We start from the raw sequence: 22054 nt of genomic DNA on the forward strand, positions 1-22054 counted from the left end.
CATTGCCTGACTGAATTAGTAACTATAGCTAAATGTGGTTTTGATTCACTGGTAATTTATGGGTATTTTATCTTTATGAATATAATAACTAAAAGGAGCCAGAAAAAAAAAAAGAGAAATGCTAAATATATACTACTATATCATAATGGTAAATTTTCAGTATGCCAAAAATACTTAAGAAGTCTTGGAGCGTTTAAAAATAACACCACCACCAATGTCTCCTTTTCTTGAAACCACATTTAACCTTCAGAGTGAATTAGGGCAACACTAAATCACCGTTTCCTTGCTGAGAAAAGATAGGAAAAATAAACTTCTGAGGAATTAATGCTTTATGTAATTTAGGTATTAAAAAATGAATATGGTATTATTATAAAGTTAATAGCAGGGAAAGTATCAATAAGGAAATAATATATGCAGAAATTTTTTAATTACTTCTCCTGCCAGAGGATAAAGGGGCAAAATGAATCCCATTTTCACTACTTAATAATAAACTAGCACAGAACAAGCTGCACTAAGGTAAGTAACTTATGTGCTGTCTTTTATCCTTTAGAGGCCTGTTCAGCCTGTTGCTTAAATCAAATTACCTGATGTGAAATACAGATTACTGTTACATATGATTATAACAAAATTTGCCCAACATGGACAGTCAGAGCAGTAACTCACAGGCAGAAGTGGAAGGATGGTGATTGGGAAGTTAGTAATTAATGGTTTCTGATCAACCAGCTGGATCACTTATTTGATGATCCCTAACTAGCCTTTTCCCAAAGGTGAAATAGCAAAGAAAATTACTATATACTATATTTCCTATGCAACATGGCTGCATAACAACCCAATTGATTTCCTATGAGACAGAGTCCCTTAACCTCAATTCTGTTCACCTAGGATGTATTCAGAAATGTGATTTCACCAAAAAGCACACAGCTTAGAAACTGTGTTTGCCTGGAAGAATAAATTCCTTCTAGCATCTCCACACCTGATTCATAATTCTCCTCCATCTTGCTCTGGCTTACTCAGAATTACAAACAAATGAGACTCAGTGTTACTTTCCCTGAAGTATCCAGCTGTCAAAAGATACTGATCCAGAACATGAATAGTTATTTAGCCTTTCAAAACTTCCTACAGCTGTCCTTCTGTCCCCCTGACAAGGCTTTCTTTTTCAATGTGAGCCTTCCAACACAAGGAATGTAACCAGGCTTGGCCTTTGGAGTGGCATGAGACAGGAGGCAACCAGAACCCCTAGCAGAAGGAAGAAAAACCCACCCTGCAGGGAGGGCAGCAGCACCATCCACAGAAAACCCCAGACATCCATCCTGATGGCAGAGCAGCATCCCAAAAATGCTTCCCACATGCCACAAGTCATTTCCACAGCTCGCCCTCACTTTGTACCTTCCAAGTAGCATCCAATAGCACCTCATAAAATAATGTTCTGTAAATGCTTCTGGTCTGCCATCCCTGCTGAAAACACAACCTCCAGTATTTAAATACAGATGGACCAAAACCCCATTTCATACCCAAATGGTCAGCAGTTAGACAGCAATGCATCATCACTCAATACAGTAAAGCTTTTTGCATACTAAGAAACCTGAGAACCACTAAAAAAATCCACGTGTGGGTTCATTTCAGCCTCACCCGTGAGAGCATAACAAAATTCACAATTAGGTTTTGTTCTCTTTGAAATGACAATAAAAAAATATGACGACTTTATTATGTTTATATACATTTTTAAAATATATATATATATCCCCCTAATAAAGTACCGATTACAATTACTTAAAAGCTTGTGGAAGAGAGAATTGCTTCCCAAAGAATCAGTCCAAAAATAGAAAACTTTCAACAGTGTATTTAAAAGCACTAACATTCAAGTGGCAATTGCTAAACACCTTCTCTGCCACTATAGATCTTCTGTGGAAACTTTTTACTTCTTTAACACAAAAGCTGCATTTAAAAGGCAAAAAGCATTAAAGAGCAGCAACAGAAGACCCTAATGGTTAGTGCTTCCATTGAGAGAGAAATAAAAACCATTTCGGCAGCTAGGCATTATAAGCTTTTTCTCATTCCCTTATATCTCTTTTGTTATCCTCTACTAAAATAAAAATGTGAAAGGAAATATCCATCACACATGAGGAGACATCAGCTAATTCTGTGAGGAAACTCATCAGTCAATAGTTATTGTAAGCTCTAATATTCAGATGTCAAGCAACTAAATTCTGTATTGCAACTGCATAACTGCTCTTAGAACAACTCATTTGAAAAAAGAAAATATTGGCAATAGAAGCCTTAAAGGAAATTGTCTCGTATATTCTCAAACTATCCTGCAGCAAATAGCAGCTATAGAGATTTGTAAGGATTTCAGTCTTTGCAGTGACTGGAACCAATGTAATGGATAGCATACAAAATGAAATGGTTTTGCTTGATGAAGGCTGAACATTCTTTGAACAGTGAACCAACTGGGATTAAACATTCTAATTCTCAATCTTATAAAACACTATGATGGACAGCTTTGTCAAGCTCATTAATACTAAAGCAACTGCTGATAATTGCTCCAGGTTTCAGCCTCTAATTAAAGCTAAGTGGCTCGATTTGCATATAGTAAACAATAGAAGTTTCTTGTGATCACACTCCCAGAGGCCTTATCAGCTTCACAAATACAGTATCATTAAAACTTGAATGCTAATTACAGTTAATTTCTCAATGCAAATAGGAGTAATTCGGTGGATATTTAGGTCTTTCTTGCTTAGACTTAGCATGGTAGTTTATCTAAATGCACCCCAGACACTTACCAAAAATAACACACCAGGAAGAACAAAACATTCCACAACTCTCCCTTCTCTATCACGCTTAATAAAATGATGTCAAATGTTATCAAAAGCATTAACATAAATTGAGCAAGGTAAATCAATTAGCCTTTCTCCATTTGTTCCATTTATCTGGGTAACAATGTAGAAAAAACAAAGCACTGCTAATTAAAAATAGTTCCGGCTAAGCTACGGTGCGCACATTACAAACACTGGTAGTATTGTAAAAAGACTTTCCAAAACAATCCTTATTTTAAACACTATCTATGTAATGAAGGAAAAAACAAACAACAATGTAAAAATCTGCATCTGTTAGGAAAATGTAAGATGTAAAATGTCTAACAATAACACAATTCTATCGCATCTGTAATCTCTCCTTCAACTAAAAAAAGAGGGAGCAGGAGAATGAGAAGTAGGAGCTATTTTCCCCACATGAAACAGCAGCCAGCACTCTGGCAGCCTCCAGCCTGGGTTAAGGATGGAGATTGGTGTGCCATGCTGCACATCCCTGCCTGCAGAGGAGGAGGATGCACACAGCACCAAGAGCAGCACCAAGAGCTGAGATGAATCACTCTCACTCAGAGCCAGCCCCTCTGCTCAGCAGCACACACAGTACTTGGTGTTTGGGATGTGCCAGCACTTTACCCCAGGCTTTTCTTATTAATCTGCTTCAGAAAAGTCTCAGATCCTCTCCCATCTGCTGTATTTCAAAGTTCCATGTGGACTAGAGCACAGGTTTCTATAACAGAGTGACACGTCATCTAAGAACAGCTCATCCATAGGTACCATAAAAATACTAGTGCAATGCTGACAATGTCACTGGCTAATTACTGACTCCATAAGCACCAGGGAAAAGTTACAGTCTTCTTCCTACTGCTACAAAGGCTGCACTAATGAGTCAGAGTATGATTTCCACTGACAGTCCCTAGTATTGCTACACACTTCCACAATCCTTCAGTTAAGTAACAGGTGGAAAACGAGTCATTAGGATTCAGGGATACCTGTTTCACAACAGCTGCACCATGCTGAGAAGAGTAAACTTCATTTCCCATGTAAATATTTACATAGGTATAAGGCCTCCATGGGGTGGCCAAGGCCCTTCTGCATTGCTTTGAATAGAACCATCTTCTGCTCCAGGCTGTCCATACCAGCCTATAATCTTTTCCAAGGGGAAAAAAAACCCCACAAACTTCCAAGTTGTACCATGAAAATATTTACTTGGTAAATACCTCATTGTCTTGTCCTCCTTCCCTTTCAGAAAGTCTCAATTTTAATTCTTTTCTTCCTAGCCTCTCATCCTGCAATTTTTTTATAGAGGATGAAACCCTTAAATCACCCCAAAACATCTGAGATTTTGCTTTTTCTTGACTCAGAATCCCTTTTAAAAATAATAAAAAAATATCCAACACCTGTTATCCAGTCTGCCTCCTTCCAGTTCTGAGATACCATACCTCAAACTATGTTCTGCAACCAGGTAATTTTTAAAATCATATTATTCTTGACTCTTTCTGTCAGCGATCCTATAATTTGTCCCCCTCTAGATTTAATTTCCTAATCACTTCAGCATGTCTTTTTCCATGCTGGTCATTACTACAGGAACGTCTCCAAGTTCAAAGTGTACCAAGGCTTTAACCCTCTCTCAGTCAATCCAAAAAGAACACAATCCCTCCTGCGTGAAGCCTTTCACTCAAACACAAGCTTTCACCTTACCTTGCTAGCAAAAATAATTAAACCAAGGCAAGGAAAACAAACCAAACAAAGATCAGCCTTGGTTCTCCATGCACAGTTGGGATGCATAAATTGGCTGCAGTTTCTGAATCCAGAATCTGGATTCACAGCCACAGCCAGGGCGTGTCCTGGGAGGCAGGCATACTCCTGCATGCAGATCCCAGTAGATTCCAACTGTTTGCAACTACTCCACTGCTGGGGCTTTGCCCATCTCTACTCCTTATGCTAAATGTCACCTGTTAGCTTTCCAAGTACACCAGCATTTTGGTTTTTTAAATTATAACTTTCCATAAGCTTTTAATAGTTTTTCTTCCATTTAAGTGACTGGAAAGCAGGGACCATAATCTGTGATAAGCACATTTAAACTGTTTGCAGCAAAAGCTGAGGCACTTCTGAAGTGAAACCCCCAAGTATACAATGATTAACGTCAAAATAAAATTAAAATTTATATGAAATTGTGTGAGCCTTTTTGCAAAAACTTTAATTTTTGACACTGTTCTGCTCTAAAATACTACCCTACTTTGATCATTTCCATTGGCACTCTTTCCTGCCATCAAAATGGTAACGAGTGGTTTACCAGAGTATGTAAAAAGCCTTCCCTCTGCACATCCGAGATTTGGTTATTATTTCTTGATGGCAGTTGTTATGCCAGCTGGAGATATCTTGAGTGCTGAGAATTTGAGATTTGCTTCAGATACACAACATGGGAGTTTGACACCAGTAACTTCAGCTGAGTCCAAACTTTTCATCCTCAGTGGCTGGGAGAAAGCACTTATGATCATTCAATTTAAGGACAAGGTTTTCATTTCTTTTGGGGGTGGGGAGGGAGCATTGGTTTGGTTTTGGGGGGTTGGTAGAGTTCTCTTAAAACCAAGCATTTCCCAATGTGTACACGCAATTAATAGCATTGTGTTCAAGAGCCCTTCAACGATTTTAACTCTCCTGATAATAATTCAGATGAGGACAGTGGTGTAGCTGCAAGCTTATTGTTCACCATTAAGGAAGCCTACTGCATTGAAGGTCTTGATTTACTTAGTCTTCAGTCTAAAACATCACAATGTATTCTGAAGGGGGTTAATAAATATACTAAAAAACTTAGGCAAAACCAGGGAAGTTATCCACTCTACACATAGCCTTCATTTACAGATTTCATGCCTCCCAAAATTTTACATAAAATACCATTTTATTCTAAGTGAGCCATCATCTGACATGAACTCAGCTCAATGACTCTAAGTTCAGGGGGATGCTTCCCTTAATGACCACAGAACCCACAGGATTTACAAAACAAAAAGGAGCTATGAGCCATTTTCAAAAAAAACCAAACTAAAAACTTACGTGTATAGAGGCACAGAAGGTTTCCTGAGACTTCTAGAAGGCAAAAGCCTCCACATACATTCATAACAGTTCAAGTTTTTTATTATTATTTCTGAGTTTTCAGTCCAGAGCAGGGCCAATCAGTTCCAAGAAAAAGCAAAGCCACAGCCTGGGGAACCTCTCTGCCTCAGCTAAAAAAAAATAACTAAAAGCAAAGGAGAGCTCTCTCCCTCTGCCTCAGACATTCCACTGCTTCTCCTTCTCCTTCTCCCCTCCTTCACTCTCAGATCTAGTTTTAAAGGTGCAAAACTTACTTCTGGCCTAAACAGATGAATGGGGATACAATTCAGCATCATAAAGTCACCCCAAGACAAAATCCAAGCTTTTTTTGCATGACAGAAGATACACAGACTAGACATGCAATCATCTTAGTAAAAGCTTTCCTGCTGACACTGGTGCTGCCACACTCTCAGCACACACCAAGGTGAAAAATGGATGCACAACCAGGAAAGCACTAAGTCTCTCTCTCTCTAGGAATAGTTTCATTAAACAACATCACTTGTACATTCGTAACTTCACAAGAACTGGAAAGGTTATATGTCTGATTTTTATATATATGCTTTTAGGAAGACTTGGACTTCAAACACCTGACCTTCCTAACACCTGCCCCCAGTCCTGCTGAACTCCAAAGGACTAACCATCTGCTTCTCATTAGCATCTCCACAAGCGTTCATCCAATTTACAAGTTGGCCTTGGGTAAGATTTTTCAGGCGCTTCCTGACCTATGCTTATGCTGCACCAATGCCTGAGTATTCCTGCCTATTTGCTATTCTCCTGTTTAGATTTAACTGCTGAAATAGGTACTGCTCAGGAGTCAGAATTACATGGGAATTGTTATCTTTAACTAACAAAACCCTTCACAACTCAGTCCAAACTACATAACATTTTATTTGGCTGAAAATGCTTTTATTAAGTCCAGACTGTAATTTAGGTGCTAGTGAGAATTTAACTCCCCATTTCCTACTCCAAGGCATTTTCTGGAGCCTGTCATTTAACCAGAATCTCCTTGGTTCTTTTGTAGCATTCCATCTATTTCCCCAAACTACCTAATAAAAACTTGCAAGGTGCATGCATTTGTTTTATAAACCATCTCAGCTCTCCCTTCTCTGCTAGGATTAAGTACAAAGGGATTCAGGAGAAAGTCATTTTGTGAAATGATACTTTGCATATTTATTCAGAGAAGCCCTTCACTTGGGGAAAATGCAAGGGTCGGTTTTCTCAACAACATGATAATAAAGACAAATTATTTCATTTATTCAAAGTACATCTGCACTGCAAAAGAAAAGTATGATGATAAATTGTACTAACACATCCAAGCCCCCCAGTTTAGAGACTACAAGATGGTATGACTGTGATGGAGCTCTTAATGGTCAAGATTCATGAGTATTTAGTCAGAATAGGATAAGTTATTTCAGCGATCTCTGGCTCCTGCAGAAACTCTTCACATGATAGTGGTAACACTGCACTAGGCCTTCCAAAAAATAAACCTGACTAAGGCCAAATACATGACAACAGCAAATTATCTCCCTCCCCAAGTATAAATGAGGGAAACGGATGTACCACTGAAATGATGCACAATAAATGGTGATTAACAACATCAGCAGCTCCTGCTTTTAAAAACATCGATCACGAGCAATTTTAATTAAAGTGAAGTAGGTGATTTGGCTCAGCATCCACGAATTTATCAAGTGGGATGTTTCTAATGCCTGATTACAAGCCATAGTCACTGCTACCATCAGGCCTAAGCAGAATTAGCCATCATTAACATCATTAGCTTCTGGGGGTGAAATATGATGAATATACATCATCTTGGATGGCAGCTTATTCAACTGAACCAGTGTCAGGCAGCATTGCCACCTCACAGCTTTCTAGCAACCTGCTTCTTGGAGCACCAAATGGTTGGTGGTCTAATGAAACTGTATTTTTCTTTTAACAACACCAACCCTTTTAGTTTCTCTATTTTGTTTTGACTATAACTGGATATGGTGTTACGGGCTTGCTTGCTTTCCTGAGAAGACAGAGAAATGAACTGGTGTACTATGAGCATTTAGATTCTGCAGCAAAAACTGAGCTTACACGTCACATTCTGCCAGGGCAATGGAGAAGACGTGTTAGGGAGAGATAAATGACAATCTCTGTGTATCTGCTGTTTTAGCTGGGCCTGGATACAACCCTGGTTCTATATAATGCAACTCAGCAGCTTGGATAGTCACAGACCCTTAAAAATTTGACAGAATATCCAAAAGGGTTGAAATAATGAAGACACGTGAGAATAAAGAACAAAAGAGCGATGAGGAAAGATTAGAAAGATGGATAAATAAATAACCTCCGGGATTCAAACACTATGAAGCACACTTGGAGGGATCAAAAAGAGGACGTCATAAACAGCGAGAGAGAAAAACAAAGAAACAAAGCCACAGACAACAACATAAGGATTCAAGATTGCAGTAAGAAATAATATCATGTTTGGAACAAGGTGTTTCTCTGTTAAAGAAATCAAATATGGCACCACAGTACATAAACAAGGAAATTAGAATGCAAGGGAGACATGAATTTAGCAGAAAGAAAGTAAAAGTGACAGTTTCATGACCTATATTTGTCTTGAGCTTGTCCTTGTCACCAAACTTAGACTTGGCGTATTCGAAAATGGAAGAATAGATAACAAACAGTCAAACAGGAATGCTGGCATGTAACAAAAGTGTGAAAAATGCTTTGTACCACTCTGTATTTTGCTTTAAAAAAAAAATTCTGATCTACAATGATCCAGCTGGAAAAAACGCTCACACAAAGACTAGAGACATAAACAAGAACTGAGTAGGAGAAGAAGATTGAAGATCAATATCAGACATTTTAGCGATCCAGAATCATTAATTGGCAGCATTTCCTCCTTCTGCAGGAGGTGGGCAGGTACAAAGTTTTCTGTATTGCACAAACACTGGGATGTTGAACTTCTGGGACATGACAATGGTAGGGGAGGAGGGAAGGGCAGACACATTTTGGTTCCAACATGCCTGAGGAAACAAAGAAGCACATTTACAAGGGCGGGCACAGACAAATCCAGGGCGTGCCAAAGTAATGAACACAGAGGTTGCACTGAAACAACATCATCTGCTTACAAACTAGGAGGATCAATCCCATCACTATTGTGCCAAGAAAACTCCCTGCAGAAAGCCTGACTCTCTCTCTGCTTGACTAAGAGAGGGATGCATTCCACAATAAGGCAAACCAACAGGTAATTAATATAAAAATTTGTTGGGCATATGCTCTCTCACCTTTCTTGTGGGTTCTGACATGCTTTCAGTCTTCCTTTTCCACACAAGCAGGGGAAAAATTTCCCTCTGGATATGGAAGTGTGGACTCAGTCATTCAAGGAGGACATGTCAGTGGATAATTCTGCCCAAACACTAAGACTGAGATCATCACCCAAGGTTTCTCTCCAAACTACATCAGCAGTATGAACAAAAACTGTCTTATGTGAGTTCTCTGGACGTGCATGGTTCTGTGGCTAAGATTTAATTCATAAAGGCTTAATACAGCCAGTATATGTCAAAGAAAGTTCAGAAAGGTATGGAAACTCATAAAACCCAGCAACACACTGATTTAGCTCCTTAGAAAAAGATTAACAATGTGATATTTCAATGAAAATAGAATACATAATGATTTTTAGTAAGACCACTAGTAAACTAAATGTGCTACAACCAATTACAGTCTGCAGAAATTTGTGCTCTTGGCTTACAGCTTTCACTCACACAGTCATCTTTTAAGAAAGGCATAACAAGAGCAAATGAAAAATTAATTGTCCCATTTAAAATTATTCTTTCCCCTAGCAGTAATGCCCTTCCATGACAAGCCACAGGAAGTCATACTACAGTAACACATCTTTTATATCGTATTTTCTGTTACCAAAGCAACTAACTCTATTTGTTATATTTGTTTTCATCTCTGCTATGAACAAAACTCTAAATCCTAACTGACAGGCATCACTAGGAGTTGATATGGGAGTCAGCTTTGAAAAATCAGGCTGCTAAACTCTTTACTTGAATATGGACTGCATGTAGTTTTATATTTGCTGAGAACAGTTTTTCAGATGAAAGAAATATTTCATCAAGATAAATACTGAAGTACCAGACATATTACTTAAATTCTATTACTCCAATTACAGTGGTTTTACACTTTAGAGACCTTAAAAGATAACGTGACATCATCCCACAGGAATAATATTTAAAAACCTCTCAGGAAAAGGTATAAATTTTATAATGACTACTGAACATGGCTGTTTCTTTATATGTAACTATGATTTAATGTAGCATTTCTGCATAATTTAAACAGCTCCAAGCAACTACTAGCAATTCAGGAAAATCATATTTAATGAGTTGTCAAATAAGGCTCACAAAACCATGCCACTTCTGGCCCCTTCTATTCCTCAAAATTACTTTCCAATATATCTGCTCTGATCCTAAATAGAGATTATGCTGTCATGATTTATTTTTTCCTAACCTAGGTAACTATTATGATGCACATTTGATACACTGAATAATTTATCCTTTTAATTGCTCATTTCTTTGCTTCATATTAGCTATGCAAACATAAAAACAATGTTCAAATAATTGATTTTTTAAATTTAATCTTTGAAAAAATGACTTCAAACAAAAAACATAGAAACTTCAAAGAACAATAGTTTGTTCTCTGCATAGATACATTAATGCTGAAAAAAAGCAAATGGGATGCACATAAGTGTCTCAAAATTACCAGGTGAATAAAAGCCAAGTGACAAAGATCTCAGGAGAATAGTGCAGTGCTAAAATGCAGCATCACAAATTCTCTTCCTCAACATCAAAATGCAAGGGGGAAAAAAACATCTGGTACAGCTAAGTCACTATCTGCCAGAAAGCCCTTCATACATTTTTAGGCATCACAGAAGATACCTCCAGGAGAAAAAACAATGAATAGGCAACTTCTAAATTTCAGTAAAATTTGACTCCACTTCCGATGATGGAAAGAATCACTGTAGTCAGTGCCAAAAAAAAAAAGCCTAAACACACCAACCCTGTTGCAACTTTTATTTCACATTACTGCTGTTGCTGAGAATCCCATGAGCCTTAACAGGAATTGCACTGATGGCCCTTAAAGAGCAAATATGAGCCCTCCTGAAGAGCCTACAAACTGCCAGCAGGGTGACAGGGAATAGGTCAGTGAAAGGAAGCAAGATACAAGGACAACGATGGCTTTGCACAGAGCCTGATGGCCACAGCTCACCACTTCTCTGAGATTTGATAGGAATTTGTACATGCTTAACTTTTACTATGAATTCCCATTACAAGAATGTGCTATTCAAATAATGACAAGCCTCTTAAATACTTGGCTCTGCACAGCTGAGATGTACATGCAAATAAGAACCCCTCCAGTCTACTTTTATTATTTTTTAAATTCTCTTTCAAGCCAAATGAAGCACAATTTCCTCTGCACAGAAACATCAAACATTCCCTTCCTCTATATTTTATGATGTAGACTTTCCAGCAAACCCTGGCTTTTATGAGCTGTCTCATTTAACGAGCATTGTGGTCCACTGTCTGACAGATCTGTACTTTATCCTTCCCTAATGAGACAGTTCTCCAATTATTGAGCCAACAGGCAGTGTTTGTCTAGAAAGTTTCACCCTTTTAAGCACAGAATTCCCACAGTGTGATTGGCAAATTATCACACATTAAACCCATCGCATACACAAACTTGCAGAATTTGTTCCTGAACAAGTAATTTCCTTTCTTTCCCCAGCAGTTCAGGATGGTTTTTTTCCAAAATGTTCAGTCAGAATTTCATTAAACCCCCCCCAAAATAACTCACCTTTCTTTCTCTTCTCATCACAAAGATCACCATGTTACAGAACAGCTACAACAGTAACACCACAGAACAACAAAATGGAGAAGTAAGACTACCTAGTAATGCAGCTTACTAAAGTTATTTCTTTATACCATCTAGACAGTTTGTGGTCAAAGGTGAACCAGGTGGGTGAAAGGGTTGTATTTGCTTTTGTCCTCTGCTAATACCCCTTAGTGCGGTATCTGAGCCCCAGCACCCTGAGATCCATCTGCTGGCAGAGGTTCAAGCACTTGCTCGAGTTTTGGGTTGTTTCTGTTGGAACTCAAAACACTTCTGAACACCTAAGCTAAGGTGTTCATTCCTAAGGGAGGGTGTGCATAATCCTATTCAGGAAGCGTTACATAAATGTTTTAACAAAAGGAAGAATTACATCAGGCCACAGCATCATCACTGTTACAGCAACTAACTTCTTCGTGGTGCTTTGCTATAAAACACATTCACAACTGATCATTGCATGCCCCTGAGCTGCTTCTGCCACTCTTAGCCATAGTAAGCAAACACTGTAATACATTTCAAGCACCAAATCAAACAAATCCACTTCCCCCTAAGAAATATATACTGCATATATAACCAGACAGGGGCAGAATCAAAACTTAAACGCTAGTGATAGCCCATCTACACATACTGGTGGAGCCGTAACTTTCCTAAGTAATTTTCCCACTGTTTTACCAACCTTCCACTTAGGAAATTACTCATAACCTCAAACTTAAATGTCCAATCCTGTAACTTCAATCTGTTTCTTCTGGTCCTGTCCTCAGCCCAGACAACAACTTCCTTTTACTCTTCAATAGTTTTCTTATGTATTAGAGTTTTTTTATCTGCCTCTGTGGGAAGTTGCTTCATTCCCCACACAGAGCATCGACAGAGGCAGTCCCTTCCTCAGTCACTCATCACTTCAGACTCTGTATCAAATCTCCACTGACTAATGGCAGGATCAGCAGTCCATTGTCTCACCAGCTCTCATACCTTTTCTCTGTAACCTTCCCACAGGCAGCTCCACACTGCATTAACTCCTTCTGTCTCCTTCCTTTTCCACGACTGGCTGCCTCCAGCATGTCCCTTGCACAACCACGGCCCTTCCTTCTCACAGCACAGCCAGCAAACTCCAATTCCCTCTCAACCAGCTTACCCACTTTTTTTATAACACCCATCCTCACTGGATGGTCAAGGCTGTTCCCACTCTTTGGTCATTAGTACAGCTATAATTAATCGAGGGTGATTGCCTTCAGCACTGTCTCTATTCTCTTACACTCTGTCCTTGCACATTTCTCTCCTCATCTTTTATCTTCTCTACCCTGTGCTTAAAATCCTTTCTCTTTCACTCTAATTTTGGCATGTCTCAAGCTCTATTTCTGGCTGAGACATTGTCTTCCCCCCACTGGACACAGCAGCACAACAGGTAACTTCACAATTTTTCCTGTTTAATTGTCATTGATCTTGGTTTTCCCATAACCGTGCAAGGATGGCAACACATTTCCAGTACATGACCCACTACACTTCACAAACTACCACAAACTTCAGCTAACTCTCTGAGGAATCTCTGTCCAGAGCTTCAATCATTCCTCAGCCTTTCTCAATTGAATGAGCATCTCTGCTTAGGTGTAGCAATTTACACTTGATCTCACTGAATGCATCTCATTTAATGAAACCTTTATTGAAGAAACAGGGCTGCATTTCTGTCTACCAAGATCATTTTGGAATAAATGGTTGGGAGCACATCTAAAGCAAAGCAGCAGTTTCACCTTTGATTAAGAAAAGTATGGCCAACTGTAATAATTTCTGGAACCATAAAGAAAGATAACAACCTCCTCCTTTGATGCCAACATGATGCTTAGGCAAACTGAAAAACTTAAAGTAGTAGATTAATTTTTAAGGATATTATGTGAAAAATATCTAAAAGAAGAAAGCTAGAAAGGGAAAAAAAAAAAAAAAAAAAAGAGAAAACCTGAGTCTGAAAACATAACATCAGTCATATCATAGCTTACAAGTTAAACAAGTGTTTCAAAGAAACAAATTAAGTGGATTTATGACACTGTGGAAATTTCCTTCCAAAGCAACTCTTCTGATTGATGGATATGAATCTGTATCAGAAAACAAGAGGATAAAGCCAACCTTTAGGAATTTCAGACTTATATCTCATTGCTATGGCAACATTCTCAGCAAGAAATAAGATTCGTTGGGAAAAAAAAAAAAACACTTTACTTTTCCCTAAAACATAACTCTACAGCATTAGAGAACAAAGCAGGTAAAGGCAGGAGTGTAAACCAAGCTGTTAGACCAATACACAGCACTGCACTTTTTAAGCATCTTCCTGCAATTCAACTAAAATTCCTCTTTCATGAATTTTATAATTTACAACAGGAGGAGCTGAAAACAAGCAGGGTTTGAAATAGATATTGAAAATTTCAGTCTGTGGGTTATAATTGAAGATTCAGGCATCACAGAGGCTAAATTGTCTCCACTCAAATGAAGCTCGATGAAACTGTGCAGCCTAGCAGGAGTACAGCTTCCTTTTGGAAGTGGACACAAATACCAAGAATATTGGTGCAAACCTATTTTTAAAATCCCTAATTACAGGTGGAGACAGAGATTTTAGACAATGAATAAAATTTGTTTCTTAAGTGCTATAAACAGGTAAGTGGCAGGTACCTTTCCTGATAAATTTTTATATGATTCTCTTACCAACAATTATACTAGTATTTGTGTTAGCTTTGCCAGTCACAGGCAAAACATAATTAAATGACCTTTGTTCAAAAAAAACACCTAAAAAAAGAATAAGAGCTGAAATTCCCTGTAGATTAACTTAGTTGTAAATGAAAGAAATATTTCTCTAATGAAGCCTCAAATACTGCTCTAATTTTAAGCCCCTGCAAATGCACAGCTAATACCATGCATTGTGCACAGTGACTGAGGACCCCAGGAACAGAGGCAAAACATGGATTTCAAAAAGCACGTCCTGATCCTATTTAAAATACTTCTGTAATAAAAGCTCCCCAAAATGCAGCATAAGCTGTGTGCACAGGAGGGACACGCTTTATTCAGAGCCCAAAGACACAACCTACTCTCCCAGGAATATCCCATCATTACAGGTCACTGGCCATCCCACCATCAAGCTTTTCCACTCGACCTGATGATGAGCAAATCGGCCCCTGAATAGGCCCTCTCACTGCTGAGCTATTTCTAGATGCCCTTTTGCCTTTTTATGTACTTCAGACAGGAGGAGCAGTGTGGTTGTTCTGAGAAGTCCAGCTAAGAGGTTTTCCCTGGAGCAGGACAACTTTGTGCATTCAAAGCACAAACACCCAGGCAGAAGGAGATGGATCTTTTTGGTGTGTTTTTTTTAGTGCCACACCAAGCTGATCCAGCAAGACTCTAGAACAGCATGAACTCCTTCCTACCTGACTCTAGGGGACCAACAGCAAAAAAATCTGTATTTTGTATATAATGTTGTTAATGTATTTGTTGGTGACAAGCAGAGCTCCTTCTGGAAGTCAAAAAGCCACATTCTTAGAGGATTTCCTCCTGCCCCCTCTGGTCCTCTATAATTCTCCCTCGAGGTGGAGGTCAGAGGGTGCAGGCTAAAGAAATGCTTCTTGTTAAAGCTTTACAATTCACCCCCTGCCAACGTGAAGTGTTCCTGACGACTGCAATTCCCAGCACAGTCCTGAACAACAGCAGAGTTGTAGTCCTGAACAGAACCCCTCCATTTCCTTTACCAGTGTGGAGGAAGCCTGTCCTGCTTTCTGGGTGAGGGACCAGCACCAACTTCCCTTCTCTGCAAACACACTGCAGCTCTTTTGGCTTGGATCCCACCCACAGTGACACACACCATCTTTTTTTATTTTCTGTGCAGTTCATTAAGTCCCTCTCTAACTGCGATCCTGGCTCTGACTGACAGCAATTGATTGAAATTTTTTTAACCACAAGCTCTGTCTGAATGAAGGTGGCAGGGAAGTGTTTGATGTTCAGAAAGCTTCCAGGGTATCAGATGGCTTCAAAGAAGTGCATGCAAAGAAAAGCAGGATGAGAGGTCCCGTGAAAAACTTAGAGCACACAGAGTAAATAATTTCAAAGACTGTGTAAACAGGGAACCAATTTAAAATCTGAAAACAGTGATTACAACTCCCCTAGTCTGCCTGATAACCTTACAATTAATTGGCCTGTAAGACTCTTATTTAGGAAACCAGGACGGAAAAACAGGGGGGGAAAGCACCTATTAAAGTGTTTTTTACTGTATCTTCTTTCAGTAGAGATTTGGTGCCCGTATGTATTTCCAGTGTTTCAGGCAGCAGAGATTTAATTGATGCACAATAGCAATCCCTAGTACTGTGCAAAAGGGACCAACATCAAAATACTTTTTTTTTTTACTAATAAAAAATTATTCTGAACATTTAAGAAAATTAATTTGCTCAAACACCAACTATTTACTCTCTTTGAATTGCCTTAAATATTTTTTTCTCCCATTCAGCTGTACCAAATTAAGTGGAGATAAACAGAAACCTGTCTCAAGTATCCTCTCTCACTAGACAGAGGATTATATAAATAAGACTCATCCAAGACAAGAGGTTCACCCTGACCACACATGTAGTTAGCAGCACAAGTGTCCTAGAGGGAGCATAGCTACCAAAAAAAGTGCTGAGGAAAAAGCAATGTGTGGATTTGGAAATGCAAGATAACAAGGACACATCCTAACACAAACTTGGGTAACCTAAAAGGCAGATGGAGTAGATGACCTGAGAGAGGCTAACTCTGTACAAAATAGCTGATATGGCATTTGGAACCTCATATTGAGTAAGAACCATTTCAGAAAACAGGCTTAGGAGACAACTGTCAGGGACTGTGTGATTTCTCTGAGCAATCTTGAGGATGATCAAATTTGTTCCTGGGGCTTTTCTTCCTGCCTTAATGGCTATGCAGATCCTCACCCACAGCTGGGCTGCTGGTGGATTATGAACCTTGGTAACCACTCTGGTGGGCTTTTCACTATATTCCCTCATCTCATCTTCAGCTGAACCCATCTTTCTTTTTCTTAGATACCGAGAAGACAACATGTTCAGATGAGATATCAGTGCTCCCTTAGGAGTCAGCCAGAGTTGCTCTCATCCATGCCTGGACACCTTGAATGTGAATGAAACCTAAATTCCTATCAGCTACACCATATAATTGCCCTGTTGTCACACACACAATTATATTGTTCTCTCCTCCCTTCCATAAAGATGCATCTCAGAATTTACACAGGATTTTAAGGCTATTGCTTCCCCTTCCTCAGGGTGTAAAACAACTACAGACACACACATACAAGAGAGTTTGGGTCTGTTTTGAATCCTATTCCTGTTCTCCCCAGTGCACTTTGAACTGAAGTACAATCTCTATGACACCCATCGTTTCTCCAGAGGCAGATCAATAATATGTAATAGTGAAACAAGTAACTGCTTTAACTACATCACTTTGAGACTTATTATTCAGGACCATTTGAGGCCTCATTGTACTGGTTTTCCAACACACTTTGACTATTTGTGAACTGGGTTATTTTTCCCCACCATATGCTACTCCATTATTTCCTGTGCTGAGTTCCACTGTAGCTGTCAGCCACATTCCTGACCTCTCTTCCATTACAACAAAGGCAGAAACTCCCTTCTGGTACTGGAGTGGATGCTGATGAGGTTATATTCACAGTCTCTGATCAACTGTTATCATATATCTCTGTCTTTTTCTAGTGGTTGCAACACTGCCTATTGTAGTATTATTTGTAAATGTAATTAATGAGGTGTTTATGTACTCTTCAAAAATCATTAGGATGTTAAATTAAACTGCATTTTGTGGTGCACCCTGAGTCACCCTGCATGCTTTGGTCCAGCTCAATACATTGCCATTCATCATCACTCTCTATTCATAATGCCTCCAGCAATTCTAGCTCCTTTGACACAATTCATGTTCAAAATACTTTCAATTGTGGTGGGGCTTTTTCCTCTTTTTGCAATAATTCTTAGACTTGTCCTTTCTGTTTTGAAGGTAACAGATCTGTGCTGTTTCAATCTAATGCCTTCCTGCTTCCCTCTCATTTATTACAACTGCTAGTGCACCGATGCTCTCTGGTTTAGTTAATTCTTTTAGCATACTGCAACTTGCTATCACCAATACCTATTTATTCATGTGTCATTAACATATAGCTTTTCCTCATTATCTACTTTAAAATTCCTTGTTTTTCTCTCTCACATACTTATTTCATCTTCTTGTTAAAGAGGCAATCACAATAGGCCATCCATTGGCACAGCTCTTCCTTATTTTACACAGGTAACCCTTTTTCCCTCCCAATTTTTTTCTGTCTTTGTACTGCAAATATTTCTGTTGCCATAACCCAATCTACACTCAAATGTTGTCTGTTTGAGTCAATTTGAATCCTTTGCTCCCTCTATTGGGTCTCTGCGTGCCTCAGAAGTCTGAAGATACTTTCACTTTCTTTCCCTTCCCTCTACACCTACAGATCTTGTGAAACCCACTTACACTTCGCATTCTTTTCCTTCAGGCTCACAGTAACCTACTGTTCCCTACTTAAATTAATACACATTTTACTTTTCTCCAGGCTTGATTTGTTCATTAGGACAGACACTCAAGTAGCCTTCACTGCCCAAGGCATCACTGAAATCACTGGACTTAGGGCTTTGCAGAACAGCCCATGATTTGTCATGTGGCATTTAAAATCCATATTGCTTGCTAAGCTTCTAAATGCTGCTATGAATGAATGGCTCTTGGCTCCTGTTCAGTTTGTGCAGCTGTGTTCTGCAAGTCTGGGTGCTGAGTATTTTTTATCTCAAACAGGTGCACAGTCAACAACTCTTAACCAGCAAGGAAGTAACCTGCGGATGATTTCTCCTGTGGTTATGTTTTCTCATTAAAATATCAGGCCAGTTTCCATTAGCAAAATCCTTTTTTTATTATTCCATGTTAAACATCATGCTATCACCTAGAATGTCCTAAAAATTACAGACTCTCTACAGATATAAGCATTACCTGCGTTGACCAATGCCCACTGAAGTTTTCCCTTTGTTATTTCAATACTCTTTTTTGACACCCGTTCATAATAATTATTCTATTTCCTTTTTCCCACATCGTATCAGGAACTTTATTCACACTAACCTGAATGCCCTAAATTGCACAGAGCAGGCAGAAACAAGGATGGATGTAGGAGCAAAGCCTTTACTGACTCCAATGAGAATCACAGCAGGACACAAACATCCTTCGGTGTTTAAGCACCACCAGAGAGGGGTTCAAAACATGCCCACCAACCCAAGGTTGTTTTCATCTCTAATTTTTATACCTAAAGTTGGAAAAAAACCAAACCCACCAAAGAAAACGAACCCCACAATGGTCTGTATTATGGCAAAAAGAGGGATTGCTGGGCACCATTTTGAGAAGCAGAGAGAGGATGTCATGAGCACAAAGTGTTGAAGAGCAGAGCTCTTTTTCCAAAAAGAAAGAAATGAGTGATATTCATCAGGTCTAACTGAATGGCACAACTAACTTCAGTTCAAAGCCCTACAAACTGTCCTGCCCCTCTCCTCAAAAAGTTTCATTTTCCACTTGTGATATTTCAGTGTTAATAGCTTCCCTTTACTGAATATTAGATCCTCATATAACACCATTGGTTCAGCTTACATTTTTAAAGATTGTGTGTATGTTTGCATTCTAAGCTGCCAAACATATGTGCTATCATATAACCAGCCAAAATGACCCCAAAAGTGTGAAGTCAGGCTCAGAAAGGAAATTCTTTCTCAAACCTAAAAGGAACTAACCTATGCAGATGTGAAGAGTTAAGCTGCAACCGTGTGAGCTACAGAATTAAAGCTCCAGAGCTGGAGCGGGAAAAGCTCCTTTTCTCTGTGCCTTTTGAAAATTTGGCACTTTCAGGTACAACAGTCTACTATGTATTTCAAGTTCTATGAACTTTATAATTCCATGAAATATCACATAATAGGCTATGCTATGATTGATTTTGGTGAGAGGGTGCTAAAACCAGTGACAATCGACCAATACCCTTATTTTTAGGAAGAAATATTAATGGGTAGAATAAGCAACAAATTAATCACTTCTCAGCTATTTAGGAGGCTATACTGCATGCAGTTAACCTCATGACCAGTGGTTTCCTAGGGTTTTTTAATAAATAATACAATATAAGAATGAGCCATGAGACCAGCTTCCTCCCTTCTTTAATAAGACAGCTGCTTGTACTCCTACTACTAGGCACACTTCCCCTAACTCCTAAAATAAGCTTAGCCCTTTCATCTAGCAATTGTTTTTGCTAAATCATGTTTAACTTTTTGGGTTTTCATAGCACAAAGAAATGTAAGGCAAGAAATGTATCTGGAAGCTTACAATCATAATTATTCTACATCAAGGAAAGTAAGATCCAAACTAGAAAAAACAATTACGTGCTCTCCCACAATACTTACGATTGATCTGATGTTGTATTCTTTTGCCAGTTTCAGAGAGGACTTATAGCAACTTGCTAAATTTTCTTTATGAGTGTCAGTGAGGTAGCCTCTTGCAATTGGCCCAACAGTATGGATCACATCTGTAGTGAATAAAAAAAGAAGATAAAGAAACATTAAAGATGCTGCTGTACGGCACATCAATCCAATCTGGTATTATTGCTACACACAAAGGTAGGAATAACAATGCAAGCAAATGTATTTAACTGGAAAACACAGCATAATCTACATGTGCAATAATTAAACATAAATCACTAAAGGTTAAATTCTGAAGAATTTGGACTAAAGGAGAAAATGAGAAACATACGGTGAATGCTTGTTACATGTCTACTGCAATGCACACACAAGAGAGATGAAATGTTTGCACAAATCCTCTAAATCTTCAGGCTTCTACAACTGTAAATACTGAAGCACTTTGAAACAGTTGTTCTCAGTCCTCAAAGTCCACTCACTGGCAAAGTTCACAACAGAGAACCTCAGTGCACATTGTTGGTGATACACAGGCCATCTTTGTTTTTCCTCAGCAACCATTTGAAAAGAAGTTGAGACTTAGAAATGTGCTGGTTATTCAGAAAACATGCTTTCCTCTCACATCAGACCAGATGGAGATGCCATGCAATAAAACAAAATATTCTGTTTGAAGAAATTTATAACGAGCAAAAAGAGAAAGCACAGTCATCTCAGGTATGATGCCTTTGGACTCATCAAAATCAGATGCTGCAATCAATCAAAGTCTCTAAAGTGCTGTAAGAAAATTCAATTCAAGAGCCTGGAGTAAAAAAAGTCTTGAAAAGAAATCTACAAATTAAAAGGTATCATGATTTTTTTTTAATCTCCCCCCTTCCTATCCCCCCAGTTCTTACGAAGCACATTTACTTTTTACACATCATTCCTCTACAGTATATGTGAGCATAATAAAATGAGTTATGGTGGCAGATGTATAATTTTTTTGCCTTTCCTTAAAATTTCCTACAATGTATAGCAGAAATAAACAGTGGCATTGTTTGGTGGGGTTTTTTTTTCAGTGTTGCACAAACAAGGATTAGGCCAACACTTTAAACTGCAGTACTGCTGGTGCCCTTTTTGGTTGTGTTTCTGTCCCATGTGGGTCAGGTTTCCAAGCAACATCTGCTCTTGCTACACTCCAGAATATTTTAATTTACTCACAAATCCTACAGAATTAACACCATTATTTCTTGTCCAAGATGGTTTTGCTGATTTCCATCCAACATATGCCAAAGCATGAGAGAAAATGGACAAACTAACATTAAATTGTACACTGTCTTTCTTTAAACACCGACCTCATCTGTCAAATCCTGCTCTCTGCTACTTAAAAGGTGGCTTTTATGTTGAGCCATAATGTTCTCAAAAAATCAGAATCTTGTCCTATACATTAGCCACAAAGTATTGATAAATCAGGAAATTAAAGCACGTCTGATTCCCAGTGCCCAGAAATACGGAGGAATCCGCTGTGATGGAAACTGAAACCTATAAGAGCTAAATTTTCCAACTGCTACAGAAAACCCCCCTCCTGTGAAGTAAATAAAAGGTTGAGAACTCTTCTTTCCATTTTGATCACAGTAATTTTCTCCAGTTGCAGGAACAAGATGGACAGATTGGATAATTTCTGTTGAATGTCACAGCTGCTAGATACCAGCTCCAGAGAGCCCTCCCTACAACTGAGCCATCAAGCAGGTGTTGAGCCTTTATCCACTGACAACCAGGATGACAGCAGGACACTAAAACAACCTGTGAGTTCAGAAAAGAGTTACATTCTCACATGTGTTTTAG

The 22054-nt window shown here is 38.8% G+C and overlaps 1 protein-coding gene across 7 annotated transcripts in view; it reads right to left on the reverse strand.

Moving 5' to 3' along the window:
- Window positions 1-22054, reverse strand: part of MACROD2 (mono-ADP ribosylhydrolase 2) — an 848563-nt gene that overhangs the window by 329927 nt on the left and 496582 nt on the right. For all 7 annotated transcript variants that reach the window (XM_088160729.1, XM_014895167.2, XM_088160725.1 and 4 more), the window contains one exon: window positions 20225-20346. In XM_088160729.1, coding sequence (XP_088016855.1) covers window positions 20225-20346 — 122 coding nt within the window. The remainder of the gene's footprint in view (window positions 1-20224; window positions 20347-22054) is intronic.

Source organism: Sturnus vulgaris, chromosome 3 (assembly GCF_052056855.1).
Source record: "Sturnus vulgaris isolate bStuVul1 chromosome 3, bStuVul1.hap1, whole genome shotgun sequence".
NCBI lineage: Eukaryota > Metazoa > Chordata > Aves > Passeriformes > Sturnidae > Sturnus > Sturnus vulgaris.